Consider the following 26,388-nt stretch of genomic DNA (forward strand, 5'->3'; position numbering starts at 1 on the left):
ATGTTTTAGATGATGCATGTTTGAGTATTACAACTGCCTAGTCATGCTCTAAAGAAAACGTTTAGAAATGTCCCAACGGATAAATAATATGGACTATTGGGGTAATTTTATCATTTATCAGACTGGTGTAAAGTAGGACTGGCCTAGTTGCCCATAGCAACCAATCAGATTCCACCTTTCATTTTGGACAGCTCTTCTGGAAAATGAAAGGTGGAGTCTGATTGGTTGCTATAGGCAACGAAGCCAGTTCTACTTTATGCCACTTTTATAACTGACCCCAAATGTTTTGAGCTCTAGATCAAATGTAACATGTATGTCATTTTAAATGTGTAATTGATGTATTGGATATAGTCTGATATTGTGGTAGACTTGTGAATGTTCAGCAGTAAAGCATGAAACACAAATTGTCAGACATAACAGCTATAGGTGTTGTTAAGCAAGGAAAAGGCTCAGACTGGGATAAGTAAAAAATAAATGTGATACCTCATCCATCGTTTACAGTTCCCACTCCAGTGCTTGGCCAGTCCGCTAGTCTCGTTCCTGGTCATGTCTTAACACACAGGAAATGACTGGTAGGGACAGGTTGGTGTCTCGACTTAGCCAGGGGTTGGCAGAGCAGGCATTCTTGTGTTTTAGAAACCAGTGGAAACCTGGAAAGTGTCAGGAGAGCAGCTGTAGAACTTTTGGATATTTTTCTCTTCCTATCTTCCTCTCTCAACCTCAAGACTGTCTCTTAAACCACACCTCATTGCTGCTGACTGGTCTAGGCTTTGGCATCTAGAAGGATGATAATGGCCTGGTGAGCTTATTCTGAGCAATTTGGTGGATACATAGTGTTATAGGGGCTGTATGCAGTGATATAATATGCAGGTGCCATTAAATGCCAAGTGCTACAATTACAGATTGCACATTTGTGGAGCAGAGCAATCCTTCATTTTTCATCAACTTGAATTGCTTTTCTTGGCTCACTGATCCTTAAACATAGGGATTAGAGATTATTCTGGATTTAAGTGGTACTATACCTGTTATACATAAAAAATGGAACCTCTTTGCGCACATTTTTGATCAAATGTGTGTTGGGCCCATCTGCCGCTGTCAAGGTGGCTTTTGCAGATGAGTACGTAACACTTACAGAATAGCCTCTCCTGGGTCTAACCTAAGCCTACAATGTTCAGGGTGGTGTAGGAACCAGCTATAGTTATACTCTGCTCAGAAGCCCTGGGCGGATGGGCGGAGAGTGCTCAATCTAAAGGAGGGAGGTACCCTCCAAACATACTGCAAGGAAATTTTGACTAGCACATCTAAAATCACTGGTGCACATCCATAAAGATAGCATGCAAACAGCAAACAAAACACGTATGGCAGAACACCATTACACATGCAAACAATAGAACTAGGGATTAGGGATTATTCTGTATTAAAGTGGTACTATGCATGAAAAATGAAAGCCTACAATGTTCAGGGCAGTGTAGGAACCAGCTATATTTATACTCTGCTCATAAGCCCTGGGCGGATGGGCAGGGAGTGCTCAATCTAAAGGAGGGAGGTACCCGCCAAACATACTTCCATTTTTCATGTATAGTAGGTATAGTACCACTTTAATACAGAATAATCCCTAGTTGTGTTGTTTGCATGTGTAAGTTTTTTTGTTTGCTGTTTGCATGCTATCTTTATGGATGTACTCCAGTGATTTTGGATGTGCCAGTCTAAATTTTCTTGCAGTATGTTTGGAGGGTACCTCCCTCCTTTAGATTGAGCACTCCCTGCCCATCTGCCCAGGGTTTCTGAGCAGAATACAAATATAGCTGATTCCTACACCGCCCTAAACATTGTAGGCTTAGGTTATGCCCAGGAGAGGCAGTTCTGTTAGTGTTAGGTACCCATCTGCAGAAGCCAACTTGACGCCTGTAGATGGGCCCGCCACACACGCCTGATCAAAAATGTGCACAAATTGCTTCCATTTTTCATGTATAGTAGGTATACTATCACTGTATTCCAAAATAATCCCTAATACCTAGTTCTATTGTTTGCATGTATAATAGTGTGCTGCCATACGTTTTCTGTTTGCTTGCTAGGTTTATGGATGTGCACCAGTGATTCTGGATGTTCTAGTCTAAATTTTCTTGTAGTGTTACTTAAACCTGTTGGAGTACCTTTCTCCACACATTTGGAGATGGTCCTGACCCAATGAGACCTCTCCAGTGTTTTCCCTTTTCCTTACCTCAGTGATATTCTCTTTAAAGTAACAAAAAAGCAAATATGTGGTTGTCACTTGTTTAATATTGCTAGGTCACTTACACAGCGCTGTGTGAGAGCCAGGAGTTATCACATCGATGTACTGCTCCTAAGACCTTATAACATCTCTCAATACTACTGCCTCAGGGGCCTCCAAAGCCAGGTACTAGCGAATGGGATTCCAAACAAATCCATAGAATATAAATCACATATAAGTTCCCCTCACTCAATGTTCTAAATTGTATTGTAAATATATTTTACACTGCTTGTTTTACTACTATACCTTTGTGCTTGTTAATTAATGTCAGGTTTCCTTTTGGAGGGACTGTATTTATAATCTGTTAGTAAAGAGGACAAACTATTAATGCATTAGAACATCAATGTCCTACTGGCGTGTTGCCTGTGGGTGCTCCGTGGCCCAGTCCCTGAAAAAGACCTGTGGGATGCAATGTCCTTCCCAGGTCGAAAATCTGGCAGTAAAACAGAAAGGCTGATCAGGCGAATGTATGTCCATGTAATTACTTGTGTGCGTCAAACACCAGTCTATCTGAGGTTGACCATATATGGTTGGTTGATGTAGTCGATGGCCTGATTTGAACTCACAATATTAGGTGAGGTTGAACACTACTGGAATAATGGATGAGTTTTTGAATTAAACGTCATTCTTTGCACCAACTATTTTAGTGAAGTGAAAAAATAATAATAAAAAAGCCTGTTAATATTTTGATACCATAAGTGTGGTGTACCTGTTTTTCAAAGCACTTTCATCCTAAGGGTATACTCACACAGCAGAGATACAGACAGGACATAATCAAATGCATGTTTACCATAGAACCTGCATTAGAAGTTTGAGGCTGACCCTTGGATTACTGGCGTGAATTCGATTTTGTACACGCCTTGCATCCACTTGTCGATTTAGTGCCATTGAGTGAATGAGAAGATTCTGCATGTTGATAGTTTTTTTCCACAGTATGGATTTTAAAAGTGAATCAGTGGGAATTATTTTATGGAGAATGTCTTTATTTTAAAGGAAGTTCCTTATTGCGAATGGTACCTATTTTACTAAATACAGTCATACATTAAACACCGGTTAATTCCTTTTTGTTTGTATGTCTTAGGTCACAAGATCGCTGGTTATGACGAGCATGTCCACTGAGTAAGTTTCTCTACTGTATTCTTATTATTTCTTATTATTGGTTCAACCACGAGGGAATACCAGCAACAAATTGTCATCTGCTATAAACTGTAGAGCCTATGACGGTGATTGCCACCCGAGACCTGCTGTACAAGCTTGACTACAGCGATCATAAGGCCTGTGTCTATATTTTGATCTACAAACCACAGATCCTCAAAATACGGTTACCTTCCATGAGTTCCTGTTCTCATCTGCAATGTGGACTAGAATAGGATATGTTCTATAATTTGCAAAACTGCCACATGGGTTCACAAAAAAATATGGATGTGTGCATGACCCCTAAAAAATAAATGGGTTAGTGTGCTGTAAATAAGCATATAGCGCACGGATGAAAAATATGATTGTGTGCATGAGGCCTAACAAATTTTTATTCACTATTAGTGAAACCTTTTCTTGAGTACACATGATCTCTGACAACTGAATTCTGTAAAACATCCTCTCATAGAATATTGTATTTCATCGTCGTCCATGTTGAGTACCCACATAGTCATGTAATGGTGTTGACACATACCACAGGGTTACTTGATACACTTAGTTTAATGTACCAGAAGATGTTTATTCTATTCTGTCTCAAAGCCACTGTGTCTCCAGAAAGGAGCAAGCCAGTGTCCCCATTTTTGGAAGATGAGTAGGTGCATTTGCACGTTAACTCCACATTCTATTTAATGAGATCTATCAAACCAGAAAGTAAGGCATGTTTCACATGCGAGTGTTTGGTCAGTGTCTGATCAGTGATTTCCATCAGTGATTGTGAGCCAAAATCAGGAGTGGAGCTACACAGAGATAAGGTATAATGAAAAGAATTGCACCTATTCAGCGTTTATGACCTTCATTTGGCTTTGACCAAAAATCGCTGATGGAAATCACTGATGTGTGAAACAGGCCTGGGTATGGAAGGAAGATCATGAAAATGGTTTATACACGATATCCCAACTTGATATCTAGATTACTGTGATATTTTAAATGGCATGGACACCATTGTATATTCTGTTTGATTAAATGTTGACAAATCCAAATGTAGGTCCCTTTTCGCCTATTGACTTTGATTGTAAGGCCTCATCCACACAACAGTATTTTGTTACTAAAACCACTAATGTAACCTACAGAGAGAAAGTATAATGGAAAGATAAGTGCCCCTTCTGTGTTTTGGCTAAGGGTACTTTCACTCTAGCGGCAGGGGAGTCCGGCAGGTTAACAGCCTGTCTGATCGGCCCTGCCGCTAGTTCACATGTGCCCCCACACTTCCGCTCCGTCCCTATTGACTATAATGGGCGCGGAGTTCTGACGGCAGCGCATGGAGAGAGGCAGCCGGACTAAAAGTACTGCATGCACCCGCCGGACTCCCCTGCCGCTAGTGTGAAACTAGCCTTACAAGTACTGAAAAATACTGACCAAATACGGACTGCATAAGAGTGACCTAATGCAGATTATTAGGACATATTAATTGGAATATATAGTAATAAGGTCACCAACACTAGATTTATAAATATATAATTTTGTATAGCCCGATGAGCCATATAATTTTAACATTAAAACAACTCGGACTCCTCGCATGGACCTCACAAGAGCTCTGGAGGTGTCATCTGATTTCTGGCACCAAGATGTTAGCAGCAGACCCTTTAATTCCCTAATTATGAAGTGGAGTCCAAATTTATGAGATGGGGGTGTATATATTATGGACTTATTTTGAGCACATTCCTTTATGTTCAATCAGATTGAGATCTGGGGACAATGAAGGCCAGTTACGCACCTTGGACTTTGTCATGTTCATCAAACCATTTCCTGAACAATGTTTACAGTCTGGTAGGGTGCTTTATACAGTTGCCACTAACGGATTGTACTTGGTCTGAAACGGATAATCAACATACACACACCAACCAACCAACCATCACATTTTGTAAAAGAAAATGTGTTTCATTAGACCAGGCTGTCTTCTTCCATTGCTCCATGATCCATTTCTGACGCTCACAGGTACTTCCAGCCGTTAGACAAGGGTCGGTCAGCATGGGTATTCTAAAGTAAAACCTGCAACAAATGGTCTTGGTCATCTGCTATAAATTGTGATGCACAGTCTAATGTGGCACCGTTCTCTCATAGCCAGAATTGAATTTTTTAGCAACTTGTCCTACAGAAGCGCATCTGTCAGATCCAACAGGCTAATATCTGCTAGATTTAAAGGGCATTTGTCAGCAGATTTATACCTATGAAACTGGCTGACCTGTTACATGTGCAATTGGCAGCTGAAGACATCTGTGTTGGTCCCATGTTCATATGCGCCCGCAATTAAGTTGCCATTATACCTAGAGGCTCAGCTCTTTCTGCAACTGCTGCGCCTAATAGGCATATTTCCGTTTAATAATTGACTTCGCCCCCCCCCCCCCCCCCCATTGTCTTTAGGATATCGCCTGTACTAACCCTTATGATGTTTCACAGGACTAATATGTGCAAATTTATTAAGAGGTGCACATCTGCTAATAATTTTGCTTTATCTCGGGAGGTCCATGCATCAGAAACAGAAATCTCCGCCTGGTAGGAGTTCATTGCGGGTTTCAGCTGTAATTTACACCAGGTTTCTAGCTTAACTTAACGTGAAATTTCTTCTGCTGCATAGGCATGTTACACTATTTTGACTGGATTTTTAATGCAGATGTGTACATAGCCTTAGTGTTTTAATAAGTCTTTTTTTTAAGTTTTATACCAAGTTTCAGAATAAAACCCTCATTTCATTGCTTGTGGAGCGAATCCAGTATTGTCAACGTTCATTGTGTAATGAGGCTGATATTGTTATTAATAGTGTACAGCATTGGCTGGCTGTACAGTATCCTACACTCATTTTATTCTTTTCAGGCCTGGTTAGCGTGTGTGGTATAGGTACAGTTTCACACTATTGGAGTCATGAGTAAATACTGAAGATTCAGAACTTGCAATCTACTGACCTCCAGGGCAGCCACAAAAGGTTGGTGTTGAAGGCAAAACAAATGAGGCATAACTTAAAGGAAATACTTTCACTGGAGAATAAAGCACACCCCTACCTTTAGCTGCCTTATCTCCTAGATCTGTCGAGACTCCTGCTTTGCTGAGATCTTTGTGGGTCTGTTTTGACTCGTCAGTTATTAGTGCTCTGCCAAGCATTATGTAGCTGATGGAAATAAAGAACGTTTTGTAAAGACCATACAGAGATAACATCCAGTTTACAAGTCATCGAATTAACATATCATTGTACATGTGCATATGGACATTTCCCAGTTCAGACAGATCCCCCTCTAGGAGCTTTCCTGTCATACATAAGTTAAAGGGGCATTGCAGTTTAAGCAAAGGAAGGTTATTCTTTCTACAATGCAAAGTTATACAATTTATAATATACTTTCTATTTCAGTTATGTATGTGGGTTTTTAAGATCCCTGCTTGCCTTGTTTCAGTAGGCGCATTGGTTCAGGGGCAGACTGGCCATAGAACCAACATGGAAATTTCCCGAGCCCTTCTTAAGGCCAGTGGCTTGGTACATAAAAATCTGTTCTTGGCATTAATCAATGCTGGCTGGCAGGGGGCAGGCGCTTTCCTGAATTCAACTGTGATATAATTGAATACTGCACCCTGGCGGCAATATTTTATGCTGCACTATGGTGTTTAGTTCAGCTGGGGCAGTTTTTTGTACTGCACTTAGTTACTGCTGGCCCTGCCTTCTTCTGTTGTCCCTACCTACTTGTGTTTCCCCACATTCTGTCAATCTGGATCCGCCTATGACATGGGACCATTTTTTGTTTTTTTCCAGGGCCACTTTAAGTTCCCAGTCTGCCCCTGCATTGTTTGCTTCTAGAAACATCTATCTAGGTCATGTGACAGACAAACAGGCAGGGCCGCCGTTATAAGATGGCTCTGAATCACTGAATAGGACCATGTACAAGACTTCTAAGCCCTAGATGAGCATAGATTTAAAGACTGTTACTAGGAAATTCTCTGTTCTACCTGGCCCAATGCCTTATACGGCTATTTGATTTAATGATGCCTTTCACCTTGCAATCCATTACATAGTTAATAGGGTTGAAAAAAGACATAAGTCCATCAAGTTAAACCAAGGGATTGGTGGGGATGCGAATCCCAAAAGGAAGTGAGACTTAGATTTGTACACATTTCCATAAGCATTAAAGAGGTTGTCCGGGCTTTTTCGATTGATTACCTATCAATGTCAATATCAGATTGTGCCACCTCTCTTCCTGATCTCTGCTGTATACCTATGGGACAGCAGTAGGGGACAGGAAGGGAGAGGGGACGTGTGCACTGCACGCGCCGTTTTGTCATACAGCTGATCGACGGGAGTCCCGAGTGTCGGACCCCCGCTGATCTGATATTGATGACTTATCCTGAGGATAGGTCATCAATAGAAAAAGCCTAGTCAACCCCTTTAATGTCATTTACTTTTGAGAATTCATCTAAACCCTTTTTAAAACTATCCATTGTTCCTGTTGTGACCTTGCCTAAATAATAGATGTACCCTTAATTCTGTTAATCTTTCCTAATAACTAAGAACCTCCATGCCCCTTATAAGTTTAGTTGCTCTCCTTTGTACTTTTTACAACTCTAGGGCATCCTTTCTATGGACTGGTGCCCAGAAATGAACTGCATGTGAGGCCGCACCAAAGATTTATTAAATGGTAATATTACATCTCTGTCCCGCGAGTCCATGCCTCGTTTAATGCATGACAATATCCTGGTAGCCTTAGAAGCAACTGATTGACATTGTATGCTGTTATTTAATCTACCATCTACAAGGACACCCAAATCCTTCTCTATAAGTGACTTTCCAAGTGTTACATCCACTAGGACATATGAAGCACAGAGATTATTACTACCAAGATGCGTAACTTTACATTTATCCACATTGAACCTCATTTGTCAAGTTGATGTCCAATCATTCAGAGTGTCCAAGTCAGCTTGTAGTTTTGGGACATCTTCCATAGACTGCACAGTACTACATAGCTTAGTGTCATCTGCAAAAATAAAAATGGTGCTATTAATTCCATCCTCAATATCATTAATAAATACATTAAATAATAGAGGACCCAGCACTCAGCCTTGGGGTACACCACTTATAACCCGGGACCATTCTGAATAGGAATCATTGACCAAAACTTTCTGGACACTGTCCTTCAGCCAGTTTTCAATCCAGTTGTAAACTATACTTTCCAAGCCTGTAGACCTTACTTTACCTATTAAACGTCTACAAGGGACAGTATCAAAAGCCTTTGCAAAATCTGAAAACACTACATCCACAGCCGCCCCTCTGTCCAGGCTTCTACTCAACTCCTCATAAAACAAAAGGTTAGTCTGACAACCTCTGTCGTTGGTAAACCCATGCTGGTTATCACTTATGATATTATTACCAGTCACATACTCATGTATATAGTCCCTTAAGAGTCCTTCAAACATTTTTCCCACAACAGAAGTTAACTAACTGGACTATAATTATCTGTGAAGGACCTAGATCTCTTTTGTTGAATGTGGGCACCACATTTGCCTTGCGCGAGTCACTTTTAACTAAGGGCACAGCAATGACTGAACTGAACACTTGGGTGTAATCCATGTGGACTTGGAGCCTTGTTCACATTTAACTTATTTAACTTATCTTGGACCATATCTACAGATAGCCAGTTGAGTATAATACTGGTTGTATTAACAGCCCTGGCACCACCAATATCAGCTCCTTTCTCTTCCTTTGTATATACAGATCTAAAAAAAACATTTAGTAACTCTGCCTTTTCCTTCAGTGACTATCCCCCATTTACCGTTATTCAGGGGACCTACCTGCTCTGACCTTGTTTTTTTAGCGTTTATATATTTAAAGAATTTTTGGGGATTTGTTTTGCTCTCTTTTTCCACCTGCTGTTCATTTTGTATTTTTGCAAACTTGATTTCCTTTTTACAGGTTTTACTAAGCCCTTTGTAAACTTCAAAGGTTACAGCTGACCCCTCATGTGTATTTTTTTAAATGCCCTTTGTTGTCATTTATTGCCCTATTCAGTAGCTGTAAGACATGGGGGGGGGGGTTAATTTTAGCTGTTTATACTTTAGTATCTGGTCCTAGTGTATGCCCTGAAATGCTGCCCTCAATCCAGGAAAATTGTCCTTTTTAAAATTCAGTGTTTTTTCTCTGCCAGCCAAAGTTTGCTTTTTATGGTTCAGGGGGAATATAATTGTATTGTGATCACTATTACCTAGGGTTTCTTGAACAGTAGCATTTCCAACAAGCTCTGCATCATTAGAAATTACCAGCTCTAACAGAGCATCGTCCTAGTGTGATCTTCTACAGATTGGTCCATAAAGTGGTCATGTAGCAAATTGAGGAATCTTTACCCGTTTGCAGTTGAGGCCGTTCTCAGCCCAATTCTCCATGAACCCAAACCCTTCCTTCCTGCACCAGCTTTCGAGCTACTTATTTAACTTCCTAAGCACCCGCTGTCTCTCTAGTGATGCTTGTAAACACTACCTTGGAGGTACTGGACTTGAGCTTCTTTCCTAGTTCCCTAAAATAATTTTTAAGGACCTTCCATCTCCCCCCGACTTTGTCATTGGTACCAATATGGACCATGACCGCCAGTTCTTCCCCAACCCCACCCAAAATCTGTCCAATCTGCACTATGCCAAACCTGAGCACCGGAAGAGAACATACTGTTCGGCATTCACAGTCTAGGTGACAGATGACCATGTCTGTCCGCCTAATACCACTAGCATCTGCCTGCCTGACCCCTTTTCCCATCCTGGTTGCTAGGAGAAACGCCCTGCTGCAATGTTGCTGGCCCTAGGCTTTCATCCCTAATAGCAGCCAAACGGGCATATTTACTAGGGGGTTCCAGCTCAGGACTAGCCTCCCTGGCACTTTTCCCTCTACCCCTTCTTTTAACATTAACCCAACTACTGACCCCTTAGTTTTGATTTTGTCCTCCTCCACCCACCTTGCTTCATTCTGGAGAAAAAATACTTTTAATCCATTTGCAAACGAGCAGTTAAGGGCACCAAGAGCGTGTCCAGGCCACTCTGTACACCTTTGCTTCCTTTTGCTTTCTCTGCCATCTCCTTCCTCTCCTTCATGATTGATAGGGCCAGGTTTCTGCATAGTTATCTTGCTTGGCCCTGTCAATCAAGATGAGGGATGGGCTGGCAGAAAAAGTGAGCAGGAGCAAGGGTGCACAGGGTGGCTTGGGCCTGTCCTCGGTGCACTTGAGTGCTCATTTGCATGTGTATTAAAAGTACTTTTTCTCTAGTGTAAGCAGCAGATTGCCAAGTGAAAGGTAACATTAGATTCCGCTGAATTTCCTGGTGACAAATTAACTTTGAGATGAATGAAATACAAGTTATACTGAATCGTTTCCCACAAAACTGTTTATCTACTCAGTTCCTCCTGCTCTAGAACATGCTGGCAGCAGATTGGAGCAGCATTTGGTGACAGGTTCCCTTTAGGCTGGGTTCAGACCTGAGCGTCTTTGATATGCGCGTTTTTGACGCGCGTTTTTGACGAGCGTTTTTTGCAATAGTAAACACGCGTTTGACGCGCGTTTGTGTGATTGACTGCAATGTCCTATGGCCACAAACGCCCCAAAGAAGCTCAAGTACTTGTTTGAGCGTAGGGCGTTTTACAGCGCGTTTTTCAGCGCTGTAAAACGCTCAAGTGAGAACCAGGGCCATAGGGAAGCATTGGTTTTCATGTGTTGAGCGTTTTACAGCGCGTTTGAACGCGCTGTAAAACGCTCAAGTGTGAACCCAGCCTTAACTTAAAGGGAACCTGTCACCTCTACTATGCTACCCTCACTGAGCGTTTCTAAATGTTCATTGTGTTATCCTAATATACATATACAGTCAGGTCCATAAATATTGGAACATTGACACAATTCTAACATTTTTGGCTCTATACACCACCACAATGGATTTGAAATGAAACGAACAAGATGTGCTTTAACTGCAGACTGCCAGCTTTAATCTGAGGGTATTTACATCAAAATCAGGTGAACGGTGTAGGAATTACAACAGTTTGCAGACCTGCCTCCCACTTGTTAAGGGTCCAAAAGTAATGGGACAGAATAATCATAAATCAAACTTTCACTTTTTAATACTTGGTTGCAAATCCTTTGCAGTCAATTACAGCCTGTAGTCTGGAACGCATAGACATCACAAGACGCTGGGTTTCAACCCTGGTGATGCTCTGCCAGGCCTCTACTGCAACTGTCTTCAGTTTCTGCTTGTTCTTGGGGCATTTTCACTTCAGTTTTGTCTTTAGCAAGTGAAATGCATGCTCAATCGCATTCAGGTCAGGTGATTGACATGGCCATTGCATAACATTCCACTTCTTTCCCTTAAAAAACTCTTTGGTTGCTTTTGCAGTATGCTTTGGGTCATTGTTCATCTGCACTGTGAAGCGCCGTCCAATGAGTTCTGAAGCATTTGGCTGAATATGAGCAGATAATATTGCCCGAAACACTTCAGAATTCATCCTGCTGCTTTTGTCAGCACTCACATCATCAATAAATACAAGAGAACCAGTTCCATTGGCAGCCATACATGCCCACGCCATGACACTACCACCACCATGCTTTACTGATGAGATGGTATGCTTAGGATCATGAGCAGTTCCTTTCCTTCTCCATACTCTTCTCTTCCCATCACTCTGGTACAAGTTGATCTTGGTCTCATCTGTCCATAGGATGTTGTTCCAGAACTGTGAAAGCTTTTTAGATGTTGTTTCGCAAACTCTAATCTGGCCTTCCTGTTTTTGAGGCTCACCAATGGTTTACATCTTGTGGTGAACCCTCTGTATTCACTCTGGTAAAGTCTTCTCTTGATTGTTGACTTTGAAACACATACACCTACCTCCTGGAGAGTGTTCTTGACCTGGCCAACTGTTGTGAAGGGTGTTTTCTTCACCAGGGAAAGAATTCTTCGGTCATTCACCGCAGTTGTTTTCTGTGGTCTTCCGGGTCTTTTGGTGTTGCTGAGCTCACCGGTGCATTCCTTCTTTTTAAGAATGTTCCAAATAGTAGTTTTGGCCATTCCTAATGTTTTTGCTATCTCTCTGATGGGTTTGTTTTGTTTTTTCAGCCTAATGATGGCTTGCATCACTGTTAGCGACAGCTCTTTGGATCTCATCTTGAGAGTTGACAGCAACAGATTCCAAATGCAAATAGCACACTTGAAATGAACTCTGGACCTTTTATCTGCGCATTGTAATTGGGATAATGAGGGAATAACACACACCTGGCCATGCAACAGCTGAGAAGCCAATTGTCCCATTACTTTTGGTTCTTTAACAAGTGGGAGGCACATATGCAAACTGTTGTAATTCCTACACCATTCACCTGATTTGGATGTAAAAACCCTCAAATTAAAGCTGACAGTCTGCAGTTAAAGTACATCTTGTTCGTTTCATTTCAAATCCATTGTGGTGGTGTATAGAGCCAAAAATGTTAAAATTGTGTCGATGTCCCAATGTTTATGGACCTGGCTGTAAATTACACTTTTAATTTCATTTGCAGACGAATTCAATAAGTATTATGCATTTTTGTACTTCCCGTCTTTTATGCAAATTAACATAAAAGAGTCATATCTTACTTGTGCGACCAGAGAAGAGTCATATTTTCAAGCTCTGACTCATCTCGGGTTAATTTGCATATGTATCAAATCAGGTTTTTTATACAATAAAAGCACACAGAGCTATGGGGACTGGGTATCGCGGATGTGCTAGCAGCCATCTAGCAACCCATGTCCTCAGCTCTATACCCAAAATCCAGGTGACAGGTTCCCTTTAAGTCCCATTTATACTTGCAGGGTAACCCAGATATTTTCTGCAGTTTATCTATAGGAGTGGTACATGTGAACACAAACATCCACACAATATCTGTCCCGGACTTTTACCCAGACTTTCTCTCCCCTGTGCCGTAGTACTAAATCTGTGTTTTGTTCGCGTGAGCTCATGTGTGAACACAGCAGTGAATGTTCAGCAAAATCACAGTGGTCATATTGAAGAACCCACCCCATATCTGAACATTTCCTCTGTAGTGAGAACATGCCCAACATGCAACATTTCTAAGCTGATAGTTACATGTGTAAAAGGCCGACTCTGGTAAATCTCCGGACCTGATATTCCTCTAGTGTATGCGTTAAAAAATCTTTTGGCCTCATGCACACAACCGTATTTTCAGTCTGAATCCGATCCACATTTTTCAGGGGCGAATGCGGACCGATTAATTTCTACAGGGCCACAGAAAATGCGGACAGCACACAGACTATTGCAGTCTATGACCCGAACATGGAACTTTTGCTGAACTTTTCACATAGTGTGTTCTAGATTTTAAAAAAAGTAGTGTTTCTAAATAAAAAGTAACTAGATGGAAGAGAAAATGTATTTTGTCAAATTAATAATTGGGTGAGGGCAATGTATTCGAATAAACAAAGAGCCCTTAAGCTATGCTATTGTTAATGAGCAATATACGACCCTCTAGAAGGTCACTTCTTACATAATAAATCATAATAGGAGCAAATTAAAGTGTTTAGATTAGAGCTGATGTTCCAGTATACACTGTCTGCAATGACTTGCTGTCTATGTACAGAATGTATTCCTAGAAATATCCACGTCCTTATATAGTGATTTAAGCAGAACAGGGGGTTTTCAAAGGATTAAACCCCTATTTGTGACACAAAGCAATTTCTATATTATACTGTTCTATGCAATCAGTGATTTGCTGTTTATACAGAGTAGAAATATTATAGTGTTAGGAGATATATATCTATTTTTTTCTCACTAGCTTAATAGTTTTATTTTACTCTAGAAATTGTTGTATTTTTTTAAATTACACAGACCTTAAACGGATTTAAGAAAAAAAAAGTAAAGTAAGCTGTAGTTTATATTAAAAGCCTAACTTGAGTTCCTAACCCATACACGTATTCATTTGATTATTGTAACTCTGGCCTTCTCCAACAATCATGGTAAAAGTCTGTTTTATGGTGGTCTGTGAGGCTGAGTAGGAAGAATACAGGCTGTGCCATGCACTCCATACTTGTAGTTTTCAAATGTTAGAACATGGGGAAGTTTTATGAGCAACAGTCTATTGCTATAAACTCTGATAGACTAAAATATAACAATAATAGTGTATTTCTATACACTGTGATACACTATTATTGATATATTTTATGGAAACATTGTTTCAGTATAACTTGTAATTAATCCATTTAAAAAAAAAAATCACTGTTTCTATGCTTAGGAGTCCAATAGGTGGTCCTAACCAGTGATGGACAGTTATTTCTGTATACGCTTTTCTTTCTTTCTTTCTTTCTTTTTCTTATTTTATTTTTTTAACTTACGGGGGTGGCTGTAAGTCATTAAAGGGGTTATCCGAGTTAACTTAACCTTATCTTTATGGCTTTATTTCTCCTATACCTTAGTTTTCCTAAATCACTTACTGTACCTATCTTGTGCCGTTTCTCTGCTACACTAAACAGTCATGTGACCGCCCACGTCATCAGCTGTGACGTTCCGTTGACATGGAGCTCTCTGCTTGTCGGAGTGACTAAGCCATGTCAACGGAACGTCATCAGCCTTGGCCACGCCCCCACCTCTCTGCATTACAGTCCGTGCGGCTGTGAGTTGATCGCGCATGCGCGATCCTCACTTGTGCCGCGGCTACCTCCAACTTTCTAACTGCGGCTAATAGCTCAACCCCTCCCACAAATATAACAGATCAACCCCTCCCACAAATATTCATGAGGGAGAGATGAGTCATTGTTGTTACTGCTGCATGTAAACACAGCAATAACAGAACCTGGAAAAGGTGTAAGGATCGTTCTTTTTTCAAAAAATCAAGCTTGACTAATGTATATGTATATCCTGATTAATTTTGTTAGGTTTTATTTTTTTTCCCATAACTCGGATAACCCCTTTAAGAGAAACCAGCCACTGGACTTCTAAGCATAGAAAGATCAAGGATTTTTCCCACAAACCTATATTTCCATCTGCTCAGTTCCTCCTGCTCTGTAACTTGCAGTCCACACATATGGCTGCCATAGAAAGAGCAGGGATCTTTTCCCACAAACCTACAGTATATATCAATCTGCTCAGCTCTTCCTGCTCTGTAACATGCAGACCACACATATGGCTGCCATAGAAAGAGCAGGGATCTTTTCCCACAAATCTATGTATCAATCTGCTCAGCTCCTCTTGCTCTGTAACATGCGGCCCACACATATAGCTGCGTGTTCAATGTGCCACGTTCCCTTTAAGCTTACAATAGACATGAGATAACGCTTTGATTATTTCTCCTGATTCCACACTAAAGATGCCCAGGTCTGCCAATCTGACATGTTATTTGGGTAGTGGAAGCAGAAATAAGTTGCCACCTAGCAGTATGTAACATAGTAACATAACAATATACTTTATAAGGCCGAAAAAAGACCGGATATCCTGCAAGTTGATCCAGAGGAAGGCAAAAAAAAAAACTGAGTTAGAAGCCAATTTTCCCCACTTAACCTGTTATGGACACAGGGCGTACAGGTACGCCCTGATGTCCTGGTACTTAAGGACACAGGGCATACCTGTACTCCCTGTGTATTTCTGATGACCGGCGGACGGTGATTGGAACAAGGTGCCTGCTCAAATCATAGATTTTTTTTTTGTGCATGCGCTGACTGTGGCCGGCATTCTTAGCGACCGGCCACCGCTGATCAGCGCGTTTGAAAAAAAAAAAAAAAATATATATATATATATATATATATATATATATATATATATAGAAGAAAAATCCAGCAGGAGCACCACCAGGAGTCGGGTGCAAAATCCACAGAGGCAGCGGCAGTACCCCAACAATATGGCTTGAAAAAGATAGGACTGCACTCCAGATAAAGTGAAAAATCAGTGGAGCTTTATTCACCCATAACTTTGGCAACTTAGCGACGTTTCGGCTCACAAGAGCCTTCTTCCAGCCTGGCTGGAAGAAGGCTCTTGTGAGCCGAAACGTCGCTAAGTTGCCAAAGTTATGGGTGAATAAAGCTCCACTGATTTTTCACTTTATCTGGAGTGCAGTCCTATCTTTTTCAAGCTATATATATATATATATATATATATTTATTTATTTATTATTTTTTTGTACAAATTTGGGGATTTTCAAATTATTATTATTTTTTTCTGTCAGGTGTAGGGCAAAGTACGCAAAGATCCGTCCCCCACGCACACTGAATAACGTTTTACACGCACACACAATCCCTATGGCCCGCCGGACGTTCTCGGCCGAGGAGGCATACGCCCTGCTTGCCTCCAAATCCGAGAGTCCAAGTGAGGACGTGGATGACACCACTTTCCTCTTGTCATCCGCGTCCTCTTGATCATCTAGTGATGATGATGAGCCCCCAAGGCGGCGGAGACGCCACCAGGCATAGCAAGGGGACCGCCATGCTAGGGACCCTGTGGCCCACACTAGTACGAGCAGCTCTGGGGCTCGTACTAGTTTTCCGGCCCACCAGATAAGTCCACCTGAGCCCCCTACCGGTGAACTTGCATGGTGTACCCCAGAGGATTTTGAGCTTGTGATTCCTGATTTTGTTGGCCAAGCAGGATTTCAGATTCCCACAGTGGGCTTTACTGAATATGACTATTTTAGTCTATTTTTCAGTGACCACTTTGTGAATCTGATGGTGGATCAATCGAACCTGTACGCCCAACAGTTCATTGCTCAACACCCGGGCTCCTTTTTGGCTAGGGCCGGTGGCTGGACTCCAGTCAGTGCAGCCGAGATGAGGACATTTTGGGGCCTCGTGCTGCACATGGGCCTAGTTAAAAAAACCTAGTGTCAGGCTGTACTGGAGTGGGGACGTCCTCTACCAGACCCCACTTTACAGTGCGGCCATGACACGCTCCCGGTTTGAGGCTACCGGAAATGCCTGCATTATGCAGATAATGCAGCATGTCCCCCCAAAGTTAATCCTGCCTATGAACGCCTGTACAAAATCAGGCCGGTCATCGATCACTTCGGGGCCAAATTTTTGGAGGCCTATGTACCTGGAAGGGAGGTTGCGGTTAAGGAGTCTCTCATTGCTTTCAAGGGGAGACTCATTTTCCGCCAGTATGTTCCCTCTAAGCGGGCGAGAAATGGCGTGAAGCTGTACAAACTTTGTGAGAGTACCTCAGGGTACACTTACAAGTTTTGTGTGTACAAGGAGCGAGATTCCCATATTCAACCCCCAGAATCTCCCCCCACTCTGGGTGTTAGCGGGAAACTTGTGTGGAACCTTATGCACCCACTGCTAGATAAAGGTTACCAACTGTACGTGGATAACTTTTATACTAGTATCTCCTTGTTCCAGTACCTCGCCGCCAGATCCACGTTTGCTTGTGGGAGGGACCGTGCGAAAAAATCAACGCTGTCTCCCTACTCACCCACTCCAGGTACTTATCCCCAGGGGTGAGACCCGTACCCTTACCAGTGGAAACCTGTTGCTGGTCAGATATAAGGACAAGAGGAATGTCCTTGTACTGTCCACAATCTCACAGTAACGGGATCACCCCTGTCCCTGTACGAGGTACTGCGGCGACGGTCCTCAAGCCCGACTGTATCATCGACTACAATCGGTATATGGGAGGAGTTGATCTCTCTGATCAAGTCCTCAAGCCATATAATGCCATGCGCAAAACCCGGCATGGTACAAAAAAGTTGCGGTCTACTTGGTACAGGCTGCCTTGTACAACTCTTGTGTGCTGTCCCAGAGCGCTGGCAACACAGGGAAATTCCTCCAGTTCTATGAGGCAGTCCTCAAGGCCCTGATCTTTTCTGACCGGAAAAGAGCAGGCTGAAGTACCTCGGGAACTGAAGGCGCCTGGATCAACACTTTCCAGGTGTGGTCCCCCATACTGGAAAGAAGGGACGGTCCCAAAAAAAGTGCAGAGTGTGTAACAGGAGGGGGATACGAAAGGACACCACCACTCAGTGTGACACGTGCCCCAATCATCCGGGCCTCTGCATTGACGGTTGCTTTAGGGAGTACCACACTTCCATGAAGTACTAAATTTATAATCCCCTTCCCCAATTTTAATTTCATTTAGCCACTGACAATCGAAAAAAAACTGTGGTTCTCAGACTTGAGGCACTAAAACAAAAAAAATTTTTTCTAAAATATTATTTTGTAAAACTAAAATAAATTTTAAAAAGTAGACGTATTAAGTATTGCCACGACCGTAAGAATCTGCTCTATAAAAAATACCCAATGACCTAACCCCTCAGATGAACACGGTCAAAAAAATAAAATAAAAACGGTGCAAAAAAGGTATTTTTTTTGTCACCTTACATCACAAAAAGTGTAATAGCAAGCGATCAAAAAGTCATATGCCCCCCAAAATAGTGCCAATAAAACCGTCCTCTCAAAAAGTGAGCCCTTACCTAAGATAATCGGCTAAAAACTAAAAAAAAAAACTGACTCGGGCTATGGAGATACTAAAATGTTTTTTTTTTGTTTATAAAAGGATAATATAGTGTAAAACCTAAATACATTTTAAAAAAGTAGAACTTATTAGGTATCGCTGCGTCCGTAAGAATCTGCTGTATAAAAAGTACCCCATGACCTAACCCCTCAGATGAACACGGTCCAAAAAATAAAATAAAAACTTTGCCAAAACAGCTATTTTTTGGAAAATTTTTCCATTTTAATCCGTTTTTTCCAGTAACAAAGCAAGGGTAAACAGCCAAACAAAACGTAATATTTATTACCCTGATATGTGGTCGTAAACTGCTGTATGGCCAAACGGCAGGGCGCAGAAGGAAAGGAACGCTGTATGGTTTCTGGAAGGCAGATTTTGATGGCCTTTTTTTTGGCACCATGTCCCATTTGAAGAACCCCTGATGCACCCCTAAAGTAGAAACTCCATAAAAGTGACCCCATCTAAGAAACTACACCCCTCAAGGTATTCAAAACAGATTTTACAAACTTTATTAACCCTTTAGGTGTGGCTCAACAGTTTATGGCAAATGGAGATGACATTTCAGAATTTCTATTTTTGGTAACCTTGCCTCACAAAAATGAAATATAGAGCAACCAAAAATCATATGTACCCTAAAATTAGTCCCAACAAAACTGCCACCTTATCCCGTAGTTTCCATAATGGGGTCACTTTTATGGAGTTTCTACTCTAGGGGTGCATCAGGGGGGCTTCAAATGGAACATGGTGTAAATAAACCAGTCCAGCAAATTCTGCCTTCCAAAAACCACACGGCGCTCCTTTCCCTCTACGCCCTACCGTGTGCCCGTACAGTAGTTTACGACCACATATGGGGTGTTTATGCAAACTACAGAATCAGGGCAATAAACATTGAGTTTTGTTCGGCTGTTAACCCTTGCTTTGTTACTGGAAAAAATGGCCTGGTCCTTAAGGTGAAAATGAGCCTGGTCCTTAAGGGGTTAAGGGGAAAGAATTCCTTCCCAACTCCGATCAGGCAATCGTATAACTCCTTGGATCAATGGCCCATCTAAAGTAACTATAATCTGTAATATTATTACATTCCAGAAATACATTGAGGCCCCTCTTGAACTCTTTTATTGAATTCACCATCACCACCTCCTCAGGCAGAGAGCTCCATAGTCTCACTGCTCTTACCGTAAAGAATACTCTTCTTTGTTTGTGTGCAAACCTTCTTTCCTCCAGACACAGAGGATGTCCACTTGTCACCGTCACAGTCCTGGGGATAAATAGATGATGGGAGAGATCTCTGTACTGACCCCTGATATATTTATACATAGATATTAGATCTCCCCTCTTTTTCTAAAGTGAACAACCCTAATTCAGGGTACTATAATTCCCTCATTCCCGTACTTACTTTAGTTGCCCTCCTCTGAACCCTCTCCAGCTCTGCTATGTCTGCCTTGTTCACAGGAGCCCGGAACTGTACACAGTACTCCATGTGTGGTCTGACTAGTGATTTGTAAAGTGGTAGGACTATGTTCTCATCACGGTCATATTGGCCTTGGCAGCAGCTGCCTGACGCTGGTTTCTACAGCTTAGTTTTCTGTTCACTAAAATTCCTAGGTCCTTTTCCATATCAGTGTTACCCAGTGTTTTACCATTTAGGCTACTTTCACACTAGCGTTCGGGGCTCCGCTTGTGAGTTCCGTTTGAAGGCTCTCACAAGCGGCCCCGAACGTATCCGTCCAGCCCTAATGCATTCTGAGTGGATGCGGATCCGCTCAGAATGCATCAGTCTGGCGGCGTTCAGCCTCCGCTCCGCTCAGCAGGCGGACACCTGAACGCAGCTTGCAGCGTTCGGGTGTCCGCCTGGCCGTGCGGAGGCAAACGGATCCGTCCAGACTTACAATGTAAGTCAATGGGGACGGATCCGTTTGAAGTTGAATTTTTTTTTTCTTTTTTTTGTTTGTTCATGGTAATGCAAACGGATCCGTTCTGAATGGATCTAAGAGTTTGCATATAGGTGCGGATCCGTCTGTGCAGATACCAGACGGATCCGCACCTAAACGCAGGTGGGAAAGTAGCCTTAGTATGTACGGGTGACTTGCATTATTCCTTACCATTTGTCAGTGTTAAACCTCTTCTGCCACTTCTCTGCCCAAGATTCCAATCTTTCCAGATCCCTCTGTAGCAGTATACTGTCCTCTTCCGTGATAATCACTTTACACAGTTTAGTGTCATCTGCAAAAAAAAAATTCTTACTTTGCAAGCCTTCTTCAAGATCATTAATAAATATATAAATATATTGACGAGAATAGGGCCCAATACTGACCCCTGAGGTACTCTACTAGTGACAGTGACCCAATCTGAGTGTGTATCATTAATAACCACACTCTGTTTTCTATCACTGAGCCAGTTACTTGCCCACATACAGACATTTTCTCCCAGTCCAAGCATTCTCATTTAATATACTAAACTTTCATGCGGTACAGTGTCAAATGCTTTGGAGAAGTCCAGATATATGACATCCATTGATTCACCGCTTTCAAGTCTAGAATTAACCTTCTCATAGAAACTGATTAAATTCGTTTGACATGACTGATCCCTCATGAAGCCATGCTGATATGGCGATATTTGCTTATTTTCATTGAGGTACTCTAAGATAGCAGCTCTTAGAAAACCTTCAAACAGTTTACCCACTAAAGATGTTAAACTTACTGGACTATAGTTTCCAGGCTCTGTTTTTTGACCCTTTTTAAATATTGGGACCACATTTGCTATGCGCCAATCCTGTGGAACACTCCCTGTCAGTATAGAGTCCCTAAATATCAGAAATAGTGGTTTGGCTATGACATTACTTAATGCTATTAGGATACGGGGGTGTATGCCATCTGGTCCTGGTGATTTATCTATTTTAATCTTTTTAAGACTCCGCTGTACTTCTTCCTGGGTCAGACAGGGCACTTTTAATGGGGAATTTACTTTTACATTCTGCATTTCATCTGACAGTTTAATTTCCTCAGTGAATACAGTAGAGAAAAAAATATTTAATAGCTTTGCTTTCTCATCATCGCTCTCTGCAACTCCCCAATCATTACTCTGTAGTGGGCCGACACCTTCAGATTTATATTTTTTCCCATTTATATAATTGAAGAACATTTTAAGGTTAGTTTTGTTCTATTTGGCAATTAATCTCTTGGTCTCTTGGTTTTTCAGTGCTTCCTCACTACCCTCCTGTTTTAGTGTTTTTAAATGCTTTCTTTTTGTCATTTATTGCTTTCTTTACAGTTCTATTTATCCACATTGTTTTTTTCTTGTTCCTTAACCTTTTATTCCCATAAGGTATGTACCTCTCACAATTAGATTTTAGGATGGTTTTAAAAATATCCAACTTTGTGGCTGTATTTTTTTTTTTGAGGACTTTGTCCCAGTTAATTAGGCCTATAGGCAAGTTGGCAAAATTTAGTTTTTTTGAAGTTTGGTATTTTTGTTCCTCCCTGAAGAAACCCTTTTTTTAATGATAATTGGAAGGTTGTTACTTTATGGTCACTATTTATAAGGTGTCCCCAACATGCGCATCTCTTGTTCTGTCGGGTCTATTGGTTAATACGAAGTCCATTATGGCTGTCCCTCTAGTCGTGTTCTGAACCAGTTGGGAAAGGTAATTTTTGCGATCCTTACTAAACAGACTCTAACCCTGTACATTAACTGCCCAGTCATAACTATCATCCAGCCATGTCTCAGTTATTCCCACTATGTCATAGTCCTCCTCACACATCACTAATTCCAATTCACCAGTTTTATTAGTCAGGCTTCTGGCATTAGTATACATACAATTAAGAGGTTGATGTATATTTTTTACCCTACACCTTTCCTTTTAAACTGTTCTAGTGCCTCCTTCCATTCCTCCCCCAGTACCATTACCTTGCCCCCGGTCTCTATCTGCACTATCTTACCATCCTATAACGTAATTACCCTCCCCCTCAGTTCCTAGTTTAAACATTCCTCCAACCTTCTAGCCATCTTCTCCGTCATCACAGCTGCCCCTTCCCCATTGAGGTGCAGCCCATCCCTACGATAGAGCCTGTAGCTGACAGAGAAGTCAGCCCAGTTCTCCAGGAACCCAAACCCCTCCTTCCTACACTAGTTCTTGAGCCACTTGTTAACCTCCCTAATCTCCCACTGCCTTTCTTGTGTGGATCGTGGTACAGGTAGTATTTGGGAAAACAATACCTTTGAGGTCCTTGCCCTAAGCTTGTGACCTAAATCCCTAAAATAATTTTTAAGGATGCTCTACCTACCTCTAACTTTGTCATTGGTTCCGTGATGGACCCTGACTGCTGGATCTTCTCCAGCCCCTCCTAGTAATCTGTCAACCCGCGATGTGTCAAACTCGAGCGCCAGGAACACAACACATCGTTTGACGATCCCGGTCTTTGTGACAGATCGCCCTATCTGCACCCCTAATAATAGAGTCTCCCACTACCAGCAGCTGTCTGGCCTTCCCTGCTCTCCTGGTCCCCTGCTTACTGGAGCTGACAATCCCCTGACTGGCAGAGGAAGTGTCTGACTGCAGCAATGCCCTCCCTGAACTGACATCCCCCTCATCTGCCAATCTTGCAAACTTGTTGGGGTGTGTCAGATCAGGGCTAGCCTCCCTGGCACTCTTCCCTCTACCCTGCTTTCTAACTGTTACCCAGCTAGCTACCTCACTTTCCTCAGCCTTCTCGCTACCACCCTCCCCCACATCTACCCCATAGAGTGCTTGCTCAGTGAGCAGCAAACTCTTTTTCAAATTGTCAACTCTTCTCAGTGTTGAAACTCGCCCGTTTAGATACTCGATGTGCGATTCCAAAAGGGCAATTTACTCATATTTTGAACAAAGACATGCACCCTCAAACGGCTGTTCTAGGACTGCATACATTAGACAAGATGTGCACTGGTCTGTGCTGTCAATAATGTAACACATACTAAATGGGGATTTTGCAATAAAAGAGAAACAATACAATATGGTGCAGTGATAAGAATATAACTTACTGTAGTCCCCTCCCAAAGTCCCTGAATCTCAAGTCACGTAATCTAAAGTCACACACTTAATACAAACAGACACTGGAAATCAAACACGCGAACGCTCACAAACTCGCGTTGTTTGTCTGCTTGTATAAGTGCATCTCTCAAACCAGACTGCTTTTTTTCTTCTGGAAAAGCAATAAGATTGAACTTGTTGAAATCTGACCAGTGTCAAAGAGCAGTCACCTGCCCACATAGAAAGTTGGCAGAATCCACTAGCAAAAATTGTATGTGTGTCAGTGGATTGGTGAATACTTACAGTTTCTGCTCCCCCCAACCCTATTTTTATTTAAAATCATTGCATCAGAATACCCCTTAAAGGGGTTGTGCAGCCATTAATATTGATAACCTATCGTCAGGTTAGGTCGTCAATATGTGATTGGTGGGGCTCCGGCACTTAGAACCCCCGCCGATCAACTTCCTTGTCATTACACTACGTCTCATCTCCTGTGGAGCAGCGGTGTAGTGTAATTACAAACGCTTGCTCCACTCACTTGAATGGAGCGAGTACTTGTATTACACTGCACTTCCAAGACCAAGTGCAGTGTAATGAAGGGGAAGCAGTGCTTGCATGGAGCGCCGCCTCCTCTTCAAACAGCTGATCGGCAGGGGTTAGGTCATCAATATTAACAGCTGAACAACCCTTTAAAGGAGAATCCTTGAACAAAACATGATATGCATGGTAGTGTCTCTAAATAACTGCTGGGTAATGGCACTAATAAAAATTCTGTGTAACCATTGCAATGACTGACAGCAAACATTCTTGTATCTGATTTACAAAAATAACGTCAGTTTTTGTACCTTGCAGGATACAGTTTCGCTTCTTAAAGTGTTGAAATCTTACTATATTAATTTGTTCTTTGTTGCTTAGGTTCACAGTCTCACAAATATTTCACAGCATACCTAAAAGCCATATTTTTTATTTATTTTTTTTATTAATTTTCAGTTTGTGAAAAATCCTACTATACTAGTAAAACAAGTACATAAGCAATCAAATGATTTTTGCATTAATGCTGCAAATGTAGGCCAAATATTTATTCCTTTACTGAAACAATATATTCCTTCATTTTTATATTTTAGAAAGCAGAGCACCATAATCCAAGTTGTGAAAAAGTTTGGAGGCTTTGTATTTTCAGATGAGGTCTGCGAAACTACCACTCATGTGATTGCTGGAAGTCCTCGGCGTACATTAAACATTATCCTAGGAATTGCCAGAGGATGTTGGATCTTATCCTATGACTGGGTAAGTAACTGGTTAGATGCGTATGTAACATTAGCAGTGAAATATTTCCAATAATTATGGTCTTAAATACTGATAATTAACAAAGCTTTTATATAAAGATCACCTTATGTTAAGGCAACATAGGGTCAACAGCAAGTTGCAAATATCAACATACAAAGTCAATTGAAAGCGAGTTAAAATTATTTGTTGTACAGTATATGAGCACAACCTGAACACGTCTTATCGGGTTGTCTGTTCCTTTTTACCTAGGAGTAAAGTCATCCGATCCCACCATTTCCAGTGCGACTGGCCAACAGTCTTATGCATATGGGGTGTGTAGACTCTCTCCAGACATCATCTGTCGAGGGAGAGTTGGCAGAGAGGCATGTTGCCTTTCAACGCCCAATCCGTCTGTTCTCAAGGGAGGTAAACTCCCGTCAGTGGCTTGCTTCTCTTTCTGAATTGAAAAAATATTTAAACTCTGAGGAACTGAGTGTGTATATGTGTATGGTAGAGTTGGGACTTTTTGACGCAGTATTTGTGCCGCCGAATCTCAGCACTAATGCTGGAACAGGCTGGACCCCTGCCAGGTCTCATTATAGTCAATGGTCTCCGACGGGGAAATTATGTTTCACTTGCTCGGTCCCCTGAAAAAAATATGCTAATAACTATAATGTAATATCAAGTGGTTTGGAAGGAAAACCAGAAAAATAACTCCCCTTTTTTGGAAAAATAGCTGGGACTACTACAGAGAATAGCATTTCCCATATCTGAAGAAAAACAACCCATTACCGCCATAACAATGAGCCCAAAAAATACACAGACAAGCAATATATATTCAATCATTACCCATGGTAAGGGTGGTCAGTGAAAAAAGAAAGTCCTCGACGCATGTTTCACCACCAAACTGGCTTCATCAAGAGGCCCCATGCAGCAATTGCTTTATTGACCTCGTTATTTTTTGGGGGGACTGAGCGAGTGGCTGTTTTATCTATACCCTGCGCTACTGATTGTAGGTTATAGTTACACTATGTGTTTGATTGTTGTATACTCTTTTGTGGCATGTAAGGGACCAGACACATCTGCCCAGTGGCTGCATTTAACCCCATTCCAATATTACAGGATTGGGCCATTTTTTTTATTTGGATTATACATGTGCCTCTTTACAATTTAATGTTATATGGTACATTACCTCTTTAAGGTATCACTGTATGTTACAGGCGGCATTTGGATATAGATAGT

At 41.7% G+C, this 26,388-nt stretch overlaps 1 protein-coding gene across 1 annotated transcript in view; it reads left to right on the forward strand.

Annotated features, from left to right (window-relative positions):
• The window catches only part of MCPH1 (microcephalin 1), a 298,662-nt gene that overhangs the window by 61,432 nt on the left and 210,842 nt on the right, over positions 1-26,388 (forward strand). The window contains exons 10-11 of the mRNA XM_040428547.1: positions 3,354-3,391; positions 25,005-25,167. Coding sequence (XP_040284481.1) covers positions 3,354-3,391; positions 25,005-25,167 — 201 coding nt within the window. The remainder of the gene's footprint in view (positions 1-3,353; positions 3,392-25,004; positions 25,168-26,388) is intronic.

Source organism: Bufo bufo, chromosome 4 (assembly GCF_905171765.1).
Source record: "Bufo bufo chromosome 4, aBufBuf1.1, whole genome shotgun sequence".
Taxonomy (NCBI): Eukaryota; Metazoa; Chordata; class Amphibia; order Anura; family Bufonidae; genus Bufo; species Bufo bufo.